Here is a 12900-nt window from a genome sequence, read left to right on the forward strand (position 1 = left end):
CTAAATTTCAATCTCCCCCAATAGAGTACTCATTCCTAAACTATTGTGCAGCACAGAAGATAGCATTTTCATGATATAAGGGAAGAGTATTGGTCTGAGAGTCAAGAGACCTACATTTTAATCCCAGCTTCACCTTCTCAATTGTTTGTCTTTGGCCCTCAGTTAAATGATGCTAAGCTTCCTTCCTACTCTTATATCATAAGAATACTTCCTATCCATATGGTACTTTAATGACTAATAAGTACTGTAAAGTACATGTTCTCTTTAGAATCTAACAATCCAATGGGATAATGCAATGCTATGTCCTTACAAATGAAGAAAGCTAAGATCAAAGGATGCTGCTCATGTCCAAATAAGTGGAGAAGCTAAGAGTCAAAGTAAGGTTTTCCTAATTCATAGGCCAGGAAGTCTCACAGTCTCATATATATAATTATTGCCATAAGATAATGAAAGGTGTTGTAAATAAAATCTAATAAATAAAAAATGTCTTATAACATATAATCAAAATACTTTATAATACAGATGAAGTTAGGAAGAAAAGAAAGAAGACTACAAAAAATCTAGCTTTAGGTTCAGCCACCAGAATATCAATGGACATATCACAACCACTCAAAACCTTCGTTTTCTCATCTATTTCATAAGGATATTTTTAGGGAATTAAATATAATAATGAATATAAGTATGCTATATAAACTATAAATAATTGTACAGTTAATATATACCCACAATTTTCTCTAGTTCAACCAACACAATCAATGGACATTCAAACTACACTAAGGCTATGTCCAAAAATAGAAAGTTAGCAGGTATATTTAATACAGATGTAATACATGACTGAACAAGAACAGCCCTCTTCTCTGAGCAGTTTTTAGCAAATATTACTCTAGCACGTTAACATGACAATACGTTTACATTCAACTGATGATAATAGTTTTAGGTCACCTGAGTGGCATAGGATACTGTTTCAATGCCTTCATGTCTCAGCAAAGTGTGCCTGGCTTTATTCTGTTTCCTTAAGAACTTCTTTTCAGTTTTACCGAGTTTGCCATTACTTTGATGGTTGCTATCCATGGCAATACTGAAAAAAAAAAATACAAAATGTCAACTTAAGAGTCCTAAAGGGACAGTTATAAAGATATTATTCGTATATTCTATAGTTTATAAATAGTTCTATGTGACAATTCTTTTAAATTCTTACTTGACCTTTTACCAACCAAGAGAAGTGAGAATAAACAGGTGCAATAAAGAAATACTTAAGAAGGTAACAAAGAAGCAAGAACATCTAATAGCATGTCTTGGGATTCTACAAAACATCCCAATGCTCTACCTCTATTAAGTAAGCTATTTTACTATAGGTAATGGATCCCTTTACTTATGAAGTTCTAGGTAAAATGTTCCATAGACAAATTTCACAAACATAATATTAGGAAAGAAAAAAGAAGGAGAAACAAAACAAAGATTTTAAAGAATATACAGTATGATTCCATTTACATACAGTTCAAAATCCAAAAGTAAGCCATATATTGTTTAGAAATATATATAGCAAAATGCAAATAAAGGCAAGGAAATGATTAACACAAAGTTCAGGAAAGAAGTTTTTCTGGCAGGGAAGAGAGAAATGTGATGTGAAAGGGACATAGAAAGTCATCAGTGCTATCTTGTAAGCTATATAGTGTTAAAAGGAGAGGACATGCTGGCCAATGCAGCTCAGTTGGTTGGGGCATTGTCCTGTATACCAAAAGGTGGCAGGTTCCATTTCCAGTCAGAGCACAGACCCAGACTGTGGGTTCAATCCCTGGTCGGGCATGTGTGGGAGGCAACATCGATGTCTCTCTCTCTCTCTCTCTCTCTCTCTCTCTGTCTCTCTCTCTTCCCTTCCTCTCTCTAAAAATAAAAAGTAGAGGGTTTCAACAATAAAGATAATTTTTTTAAAAAGGAGAGGGAATGAGGTTAGAAAGTTTTAGGAGTCATCATTAGACAGGAAGGGGATGATAGCTAAATTGATATTTTTAACATTATACTAATTATAATGGTTTATTCTAATATTTGTCCCCTTCCATTGAACTATGAGCTCTTGAAACAGGGATTAAATTGTATTTTTTGTCTGTTTTCCCAGCGCCTCCTGCAGTGCTATGAGACAGTGTTTAGGGGTCTAAGTTCTAGGTTCAAATTTCAGCTCTACCACTGAAGCTGACCCTGTGTGAGTTAATTATTTACTTCTGTGCTTAGGTTTCTTCACATATAAAATAGGAATAGCGCCTATTCTTGGCACATAACTCCATCCAAACCCTGGACTAAAAAACTTCACCAAACTGTAGTGTGGCTTCTAGCAGCATAAAGCCATGTCCCTAGGATGACCCATATAAATGCCTGAGAAAACAAAATGCTGCCTGGACATTTTACTATTTACTCTAGCAACATCTGACCATAGGCCCCTGACCTCCCTTTCTTAGAGCATTTACTAAAAAGGACTTACAAAATGAATATGTATCTCTGAGAGCCATTCCTTTGAAATGTAATCATTAGGAGAGAGAGGGTCTGTCTCCCAGTCTCTGTGGCAAGACAGAATCCAAACCTGATAACTGCCAGTAGCAAACAAGCTGGCCTAGATGCATGTGCACTGACCAACCTTCTGTATATTTTCACTTGTCTGACTCTACTACTGAGCACCCTGTTCTATCCCAACCCCATCCTCCCTTTAAAACAGCCCTATTGTCAGTACGTAGTTACTAAATAAAATGTTTTCACTGCTGTCACCAATGTCTGGCTATGTTAATCTTTGACACTATCTCATAACTTTGTTACAAGGATTAAATAAGCCTATTATTAAATCACTGTCAATTTTCAGAAGAACCAGGTTAGAATAATTTAAGAAGAAAAGGCGAGGACCTTCAAAGGAACTATATGGCATCTTTGCAGTTCGCAATGGAGAACAGGGGATAAATGCGCTGAGAATTTTTTTCTTAGTATGTCACATGAGCAAAGACTGCACAGTGGAAGAAATGAGAAAGATGTTGCATATGTTTTTCAAAGTCTGACATTAAGAGTCCAGCACCAGCAGATGGAGCCTCATAATCACATTTCTATCATCCCCTTTCCCTTCTCCTTACTCAGTCATGCAATGTTACTATTACATGTGAAGAAACAAAGCCAGATAGCTCTGGATGCTCATTTGTTCCCCATTCCAGTGCCTTGGCAATGGACTGGCCCAGCAGGTCTGTCACCTCAACAAGGAACAGGCTGCTACCAATGGCTGAGGTTTGGAGGTGCTCCCTTTCTACCAAGGCCACTTCCCTGGCCAAGGAATTTCCACTATTGCACAAAGGCTTGGATGCTCCTTGCCATGTCACAGGAGTGTTATGGGATGTTACAGAAGTGAGGTCACTTTGCTGGAACACAAGCCATGCGAGTCAAGTCTAACCATGCTCAGCCTACACACACTCCCTATAGGATAACAAAAGTTTAGAGATCATACATGCTCTGCTAGTAAGTTAAACCCCAATATATCTAATTGGACATTGCCCTAAATGGTAATAGTAGTATATATGTCCATACCCTCCTTAAATAATCCTATATAATAAAAGCCTAATATGCAAATTGTCCTCTCGGGTGGTCATTCGACCAGGAGACCAGGAGTTCGACTGCTCGCTATGACATAAGCTGACCACCAGGGGGCAGAACATGGTGGGCATCAGCAATGTGGCGCTGGCAGCAGGCGGCAGTGGAGGCGCTGCCGTCCCTGATGGGCCCCGATGAGAGTGGGACTGTGGCGGGATGGTGGAGCAGGTGAGTGGGCAGCGCCAGGCCAAGGCGGGTGAGAGCGAGCGTGGGCCAGATCGCCCTGGGCAATTGTCCTGCAGACAGCAACCAGTGGCGGTGGTGGGGGGCGGGGCCACCGCCCAGCTCCCAGATCGATTGCTCTGTAGGTGGGATGCTGGAGCAGGTGAGGGGGCAGATCCAACCCACAGCGGGTTCAGGCATGGCTGTGGGCTGCGAGCTGGGGGTGCGAGCTGGGGCCTGATCCCCAAAGGCTACCCCGAGGGACCCCACCCATGCACAAATTCGTGCACTGGGCCTCTAGTAGAATACCTATAATGAACAAGCACTATAAACAAATGTTCCTGTGCTTATATATAAATTAAACTTAATTATTAGCAAAGATTAGAAAGAACTAAAATTCCTATCAAATGAGGCCTGATTATGAAGTATAGCACAGAAATACAGGGTATCATATAAATCTCTAGGACATATAAGTAATTAGTGATACAGGTTGCCTCCAGGAAGGGGAAATGGGTAGATCAGCATGGCAATGAAAGGAAGCTTTCCTCTTTTGTAACTTTTTAATTTATTTACATATATTTTTATTGATTTTAGAGAGGAAAAGAAAGGAAGAGAGAGAGATAGAAACATTAATGATGAGAGAGAATCATTGATCAGCTGCCTCCTGCACACCCCCTATTGGGGTTTGAGCCTTTGACTTGGGCATGTGCCTTTGACTGGAATCAAACCTGGGACCCTTCAGTCTGCAGGCTGATGCTCTATCCACTGAGCCAAACTGGCTAGGGCAGTAACTTTTTAATTTAGTGGCTATTGAAATTGTATTACCTATTAAAATTCTTTAAAATTTGAAATTAGAAAAAAAAACTGACACCATACTTTTCATATCATCCCATTTTAATTCTTTGAACACCTACGCTATATTTTTATGGCCACATTAATTTGTTTATTCTCCATCTTCTTTCTCTGACTGATTACAAAGTAAGCTCTATGAAAGTAGAAATTCTGTCTGGATTTTTCACCTTGTAGTACTTAGCACCAAGAACAGGATCTAGCACCTAATGAAGATTTATTGAGTAAACCTACACTTATTAAACTTACTAACCCTGCCATCTTACCTCCTAGACCTCTTCTTCAGAATTTTGGGTATGGTTAATGTTTTCACTAATACTCGGTGTGCATCTCTATCCTGTAGTTGTCACACCGTGGCATAATTTTACCTGTTTGCGTGTTGCACTCATCCCTAAGGCTGACATCTACTTGAGGGCACAGACTTGAGTGCCTGGCATACAGCAGAACTGAAATCACTGGCCCGAGGGTCTCGGATTACTCAAGTAAGAACACAGGAAGAGAGGACCCAAATAAACAAAATCAGAAATAAAAGAGGTGAAGTAACAACCGATCCCACAGAAATACAAAGGATTATGAAAAAATACTATGAACAACTCTACTCCAACAAAATGGACAACCTAGACGAAATGGACATATTCTTAGAAAAATACAAGCTCCCAAAACTCACTCAGGAAGAATCAAAAAACCTGATTAGGCCAATAACTACCGAAGAAATTGAAGCAGTGATCAAAAATCTTTCAGCAAACAAAGGTCCTGGTCCAGATGGCTATACAGGGGAGTTCTACCAAACATTCAAAGAAGAACTAAAATCTATCCTCCTCAGACTATTCCAAAAAATTCAAGAGGAAGGCACACTTCCAACCTCTTTCTATGAAGCCAGCATTACCCTAATTCCAAAACCAGATAAAGACACCACAAAAAAGAGAACTACAGGCCAATATCCTTGATTAACATAGATGCTAAAATTCTTAACAAAATTCTAGCAAGTCGGATTAAGCATTACATTAGAAAGATCATAAACCATGACCAAGTGGGATTTATTCCGGGGATGCAAGTATGGTACAATATCCGCAAATCAATAAATGTGATACATCACACAAACAAATTGAGACAAAAATCACATAATCATATCAATCAATGCAGAAAAAGCATTTGACAAAATCCAACACCCTTTCTTGATAAAAACTCTCAGCAAAGTGGGAATAGAGGGATCATACCTCAACATAATAAAAGCTTTATATGACAAACCTACAGCCAACATCATACTCAATGGGCAAAAACTAAACTTGTTTCCCCTAAGAACGGGAACAAGGCAGGGATGTCCACTCTCACCACTCCTGTTCGATATAGTACTGGAAGTACTAGCCATTGTGATCAGACAAGAAGAAGAAATAAAAGGCATCCAAATTGGAAAAGAAGAAGTAAAACTGTCTTTATTCACAGATGACATGATACTATACATAGAAAACCCCAAAGACTCCATCAAAAAACTACTAAACCTAATAAATGAATTTGGCAATGTAGCAGGATACAAAATTAACACCCAGAAATCTATGGCCTTATTAATACACCAATAATGAACTCACAGAAAGACAAATGAAAAAAAAATCCCATTTACGATTGCACCAAAAAAATTAAGATACCTAGGAATAAACTTAACTAAGGAGGTAAAAGGCCTGTACTCGGAAAACTACAGGACACTGAAAAAAGAGATAGAGGAAGACATAAACAAATGGAAGAATATACCGTGTTCATGGATTGGTAGAATCAACATCATTAAAATGTCCATACTACCCAAAGCAATCTATAGATTCAATGCATTCCCCATTAAAATACCAACAGCATACTTCAAAGATCTAGAACAAACTCTCCAAAAATTCATCTGGAATAATAATAAAAAAAAAAGACCCCGAATAGCCACAGCAATCCTGAGAAAGAAGAACAAAGTTGGAGGGATCACAATACCAGATATCAAGCTATATTACCAAGCCACAGTTCTCAAAACTGCCTGGTACTGGCTCAAGAACAGGCATAGATCAATGGAACAGAACAGAGAACCCAGAAATCGACCCAAGCCATTATGCTCAATTAGTATTTGATAAAGGAGGCAAGAGCATACAATGGAGTCAAGACAGTCTCTTCAATAAATGGTGCTGGGAAAACTGGACAGATACATGGAAAAAAATGAAACTAGATCACCAACTTACACCATACACAAAAATAAACTCAAAATGGATAAAGGACTTAAATGTATGGGAAACCACAAAAATCCTACAAGACTCCATAGGCAGCAAAATATCAGACATATGTAGTAGCAGTATCTTTATCGACACAGCTCCTAGGGCAATGAAGACTAAGGAGAGAATAAACAAATGGAACTACATCAAAATGAAAAGCTTCTGCACAGCAAAAGAAACCATCAACAAAACGACAAGAAAGCCCACTGCATGGGAGAGCATATTTGCCAATGATATTTCAGATAAGGGTTTAATCTCCAAAATTTACAGAGAACTCATACAACTTAACAAAAGGAAGATAAAGGATCCAATAAAAAATGGGTAAAGGACCTAAATAGACACTTTTCAAAAGAGGACATTCAGAAAGCCAAGAGACATATGAAAATATGCTCAAAGTCACTAATCATCGGAGAGATGCAAATCAAAACAACAATGAGGTACCATCTCACACCTGTCAGAATGGCTCTCATCAACAAATCCACAAACGACAAGTGCTGGAGAGGATGTGGAGAAAAAGGAACCCTCGTGCACTGCTGGTGGGAATGCAGACTGGTGCAGCCACTGTGGAAGACAGTATGGAGTTTCCTCAAAAAACTAAAATTGGAACTCCCATTTGATCCTGTGATCCCACTTCTAGGAATATATCCCAAGAAACCAGAAACACCAATCAGAAAGGATATGTGCACCCATATGTTCATAGCAGCACAAGTTACAAAAGCTAAGATCTGGAAACAGCCTAAGTGCCCATTAGCAGATGAGTGGATTAGAAACTGTGGTACATCTACACGATGGAATACTATGCTGCTGTAAAAAAGATGGAACTTTTTCGCAACAGCACGGATGGAACTGGAGAGCATTATGCTAAGCAAAATAAGCCAGTCGGAGAAAAATACAGTGGGGCCTTGACTTACGAGTGTCCTGACTAACGAGTTTTTTGAGATAACAGCTGTCTCAAAGGAGTTAATGAGCTCCTTAACGAGCTCGGTCTCGGAACGAATTAAACTCGTAAGTCAAGGCTCCACTGTATCACATGATCTCACTCATATGTGGGATATAACTATCAACATAATTTGATGAACAAGAATAGATCCAGAGACAAATGGCAGGGGAGGGGGGGGTTAGAGAGCAACCAAAGGACTTGTATGCATGCACATGAGCATAACCAATGGACACAGACACTGGGGCGGGGGTTGGGGGGGGGAGGGGGAAATGGGGGGGGGAAGATATATGTAAAACTTTAGACAATAATTTTAAAAAAGAGCACAGGAAGATGCAGCTGTGAGAGTGACCAGACCTCCAGCAATGCCTTTCCGTCGCGGGATTGGCACAGGTCAGAAACCCCAAGAAGCACCGAACTACCACTCCCCAGGCTACAAAACCCGCAGTTCCCAAGGAAACCTATGACTGACCCAGACACCACGTGAGCGTCCGCGCAAACACAGACACAGGCCCTTCAAACACAGACAGGGCCACCCAACGGCGCAGCCTACAGCCCAGGGAGCGCACCCAGAAACGCGGGGACGGCCTCCTCCCCCTGGGTCCTCAGCCCAGCGCGGGGAGGCCGGAGGAGACCCGCACAGGCCGGCGAGCGAACGCGACGATGGCAGTCATCGTGCCCGCCCCGCGAGTGCTCTCTCCTCCGCCCGCCTCTCCCATCTCGTCCAGACAGTGCGGCGGGTACGCGCGCCTCCCCTCACCTGGGCGCAGCCATGTTGGAGGCGACGGCACTACATTTCCCATGAGCCTGCGGGCGACGCAGGGCGCTCCCACAATCCCCTTCGCCACCCTGGCGTTCCCCATCCCGTCTTTCTCTGCCAAGACGCTTTGGCCAGTAAATCTTCCTCCGTAACAGTGAAAAGTCTTATTTGGGGAAATAGTAAGGGTTGGGAGGGCAGCGTATTTGGGGTAGCTCCGAAAGGGGCACGGCCAAGCGGGTTTGTGTCCCTCGGGCCCTGGGGTCTGAAAGATGACATCGCATGAGGGAGGGGAGGAGGGAGGGAGGCAGGGACGGGGAAGGGACTGAAGGAGGGATGGACAGGAGATGCTTGAAGGCGCCAGGGGAGTGGTGAGTACCACGGAGTGACGGAGGATGTGTGGAAGAATGTGGACACACACATCTGGCTGTGCCAGGTTCTAGAAGACTTTACATGTCGTTATTCTGTAGGCTAAGGGGGTCCCCGAAAGGACTGGAGTAATAGGACCGGCGCTTCTCGTGGAAGGTGGAAGGCGAGACCACAAGTAGAGAGACCAGCCCCGCCGAGTGGCTCATTCCGTCGGGGCACATGGCCTGGTTGTGGGCTCGGTCCCCAGTGTGGGCGCGTGCAGGAGGCAGCCCATCAATTATTCTCTCTCATCACTGATGTTTCTCTCACTCCCACTCCCTTACTCTCAGAAATCAATAAAAATGTATTTAAAAAAAAATAAAAGTAAGGAGACCATTTAACAGGCTGTTGCAATGGTAAAGTGAAAAGTAATAAGTGATTAACTGGGACACAGCAGTGGCCGACACAAAGGAAACACATTTGGAGTAAAAAAAGACGCAGGAGAGGGTGCTAATTAGCCATTGATCCTGCTCTCCTGTTATTTGTGTGGCATAAATATAATCATTGTGCCTACATTGGATTATGAGCTACATAAGTGCAGGGAAGGAAACTTGGGAGTGGAGAGGAAATACTCCCTTATATGTTGATACAATACCCCTATTCCCACCCCCACAACCCTGGACTATCAGTAAAGGGTAGGGCGGGCTGGCCAGTCAGTGCCCTTAGTGGCACTGAAAAGAGACTGTTGTTTGGAGGAATGATTTGTATGAAGAACAGGTTAGAAGGAGTAAAGAACAGAAGTTGGTAGGCAGCTAGGCAGCCATTGCAATAGTCCAGGAAAGAGCAGTAAGGTTAAAACTGACTAGGAAAGTGAAGAGGCAAAAGCAAGCTAGAGAGATCAGGTCCACCAGACTTTGCAAACTTCTGAAGAGGGCAAAGAGGAAACACGTTCACCCATCATGGTCTTGCTCTGTTAGGACTTCCTGTAATGATGGGAATCTACACTAATAAAAGACAAAGATGCTAATTGACCGTACCTTGGCTATGCCCCAAGCCACGCCCACCAGCCAATCAGAGCGACTATAAGCAAATTAACCCAACCAAGATGGCGGCTGGCAGCCATGGAGCTGGAGCAAGCAGGAGGCTTGGTTGCCCTGGCGATGGAGGAAGCCAACCTTCCCGCCTGTCCTGAACCAGTTGTGGCCTCCACTCATGGTAGCAAAGTTTCAATTGTAGAAGATAAATAAATCCCAGATACCTGCTTCCAGCCAGCCTCCACTGGGAGCTTGGGTGGCTGGGGGCTGTGGCCAGCCTGCAAACAGCCATCAGCCCCTCACCCAGCCTGGCCACACCCTCATGGGGTGAGGGTCTCCACTGGGGGGGCTTAGCCAGCCTGAAAACGGCCCTCAGCCCCTCACCCAGACTGGCCAGGCACCCCAGCAGGACCCCCCACCCTGCAGGGGCTGTGGCCAGCCTGCAAATGGCCCTCTGCCCCTCACCTGGGATGGCCAGGCACCACAGTGGGGACCCCCAAACTGAAGGGGCTGTGGCCAGCCTGCAAACAGCCATCAGCCCCTCATCCAGGCTGGCCACGCACTCCTATATAATAAAAGGGTAATATGCAAACTGACCCTAACAGCAGAAAGACTGGGAATCACTGGTCACTATGACACACACTGACCACCAGGGGGAGCTCCCACAGGGGGAGCTCTGCTCAGCCACAAGCTAGGCTGACGGCTGCCAGTACAGCGGTGGTGGTGGGAGCTTCTCCCACCTCCTCAGCAGCGCTAAGGATGTCCGACTGCAGCTTAGGCCTGCTCCCCGCTGGCAAGTGGACATCCCCTGAGGGCTCCCGGGCTGCCAGAGGGATGTCTGAGTGCCAGCTTAGGCCCAATCCCCCAGGGAGCAGGCCTAAGCCAGCAGGTGGTCATCCTCCAAGGGGTCCCAGACTGCGAGAGGGCAGAGGGACACCCACCCGCCCAGTGCACAAATTTTTGTGCACCGGGCCTCTAGTCCAATATAATAAAGATGTAATATGCAAATGGCTATTACACCTTGACGTGTAATGACCGACCATGTAACGACCAGATCACGGATCAGCAGGAGGGTGCGGCAGTGAGCTACAAGTGGGCGGTGGAGAGCTACAGGAGGTGGCAGGGCAGCAAGCTATGGGGCGGGGGGAGAGGACAGGGGGAGAGCTACAGGAGGGCGGCAGCAAGCTACGGGCGCATGGATTCGTGCGCAGGGCTACTAGTGTTTTATAATATGAGTTGTCCAATATGGTAGCCATAGGCACATGTAGCACTTGAGCATTTCAAGTATGGCTAATACAATTACAAAACTGAAGTTTGAATTTTAAAAATTTAAATAGCTTCATGTGGCTAGTGTCTACCAAATTGAACAATATAAAGTGTCCCCTCATCTCCTGTTGGCCAAATTCAACTATTTTATTTCTGTATCCATCCTCCTTGAAGGTACTTTTAGAACTTTCGAAATCCTTAGAGTTCTTGAAACTACTGTCTCTTAATGTTACCAGGAAACCCCTAGGTGGGCTTGGGCCGCCTGTGGCTGTGTTCAATAAGGAAGGCAGGGTTGAATCATATTAAGCATTTATTGTGAAGGCTAGCCAATCAGGAAGACAGGACCCTTACAAGTATCAAATCCTATCTTCCAGCAAGGTGCAGGGGACAGGATTATATAGGGGAAGGAGCTAGGGTGAGGCCAGGAATAGATGTCAGCTATTGTCCTTTAGTCATCAGGTGATGAAATGATGTTGATGAGATGATGTTTTGACTCCTGCTGGGTCGGTCTGACCCTGCTTATCGGTTCTGCTTGCTGGATTCACAGCTGAGTCACCTCAATAGCTTTGCACAGGCCATGAAAAAGAAACTTAAAGAAAAACGTAACCCCCTATTCACATAAGTATATGTGTTCCAAGATTTAAAATAATATGATTACTTTTCAGATTAATTCAGGTGCTCTATCTATCAGGTTATAGGTCCCCCCTAACACGAACTCTCTTCACACATTCTCATCACTTGTTTTCAGTTTTTCACTAGCTTCCCTCCCTCCTTCCACAATTAAATGCAGGCAATGCTTCAGGTTTTGTGTTTGACCCTTTATCTTATTCTACAGTCTTTCCCTGTGTGCCTCCTGGAGGTTTAGAGAGGTTTGTGAATCATTCCCTAATCTTTATTTTCAGGCCTGACTTCTCTTTGTTCAGCCCTGGCTTCCATTTAAGAGGCAGTTTGGTTTAGTGAAAACAATATGGGCATTAGAATAGGACCTGAAGTAGAAACTGCAAAACAGCATTTACCTTTAGGGGTTGATGTAATAATTACCATTCATAAAGTAGCTGTTAAATGGTTGTTCATCTCTGAATTACAGGCCCAAGTTTCCAACAACCTGCTGTCTACCCTGTCTCTGTGACCTTAGGAAAAGGTGAATACATGTATAATTTTGCATGCAATTCTTTTTATGTAAGTCTTTATCTTTTCTATCAATGAAGATGACTTCCTGAAGCAATTTTCAGTTGCATTAAGATCCTGTTTGATTCATTATTTAATTCCACTGTCTTCCATAGTCTTGTAATAATAGGAATTCAATAAATATTGAACTGAAAGAAATTTAATTTGAAGATAGAATGTATCTTCACCTGTGCCTAAAGCTTTACATGGTGATCTGTAATAATTTTTGAAAGGTATCACATGCTCACCTAATAACTTTTCTTAGTAAAACCCTAGTCTCTGCTTCAGCCCTCTATGCAACTAGTGCAGGGTTGGCAAGATTTTTCTATGAAGAACCAGATAACATTTTCAGCTTTGTGGTCACACATGGTCTCTGGTCACATAGTCTGTTTTGGTTTTCTTTTTATTTTTTTTAACAACCCTTTAAAAATGTAAAATTACAGCTTCCTTAGCTCCCTTGGCTTATGCCAGCAAGATTTGGATAATGGGCTCTAGTTTGCTGACCTCTGGACCCTATAATCTTGA

The 12900-nt window shown here is 43.1% G+C and overlaps 1 protein-coding gene across 1 annotated transcript in view; it reads right to left on the minus strand.

The window, feature by feature from the left end:
* The window catches only part of LOC102439183 (alkylated DNA repair protein alkB homolog 8-like), a 37846-nt gene extending 29262 nt beyond the window's left edge, over window positions 1–8584 (minus strand). The window contains exons 1-2 of the mRNA XM_023744839.1: window positions 8564–8584; window positions 943–1078 (exon numbers count right to left, since the gene is read on the minus strand). Of these exons, the coding sequence (XP_023600607.1) occupies window positions 943–1078; window positions 8564–8577 (150 nt within the window). The 5' untranslated portion in view covers window positions 8578–8584. The remainder of the gene's footprint in view (window positions 1–942; window positions 1079–8563) is intronic.
* Window positions 8585–12900: the final 4316 nt, after the last annotated feature.

Source organism: Myotis lucifugus, unplaced genomic scaffold (genome assembly GCF_000147115.1).
Source record: "Myotis lucifugus unplaced genomic scaffold, Myoluc2.0 scaffold_491, whole genome shotgun sequence".
Classification (NCBI taxonomy): Eukaryota; Metazoa; Chordata; class Mammalia; order Chiroptera; family Vespertilionidae; genus Myotis; species Myotis lucifugus.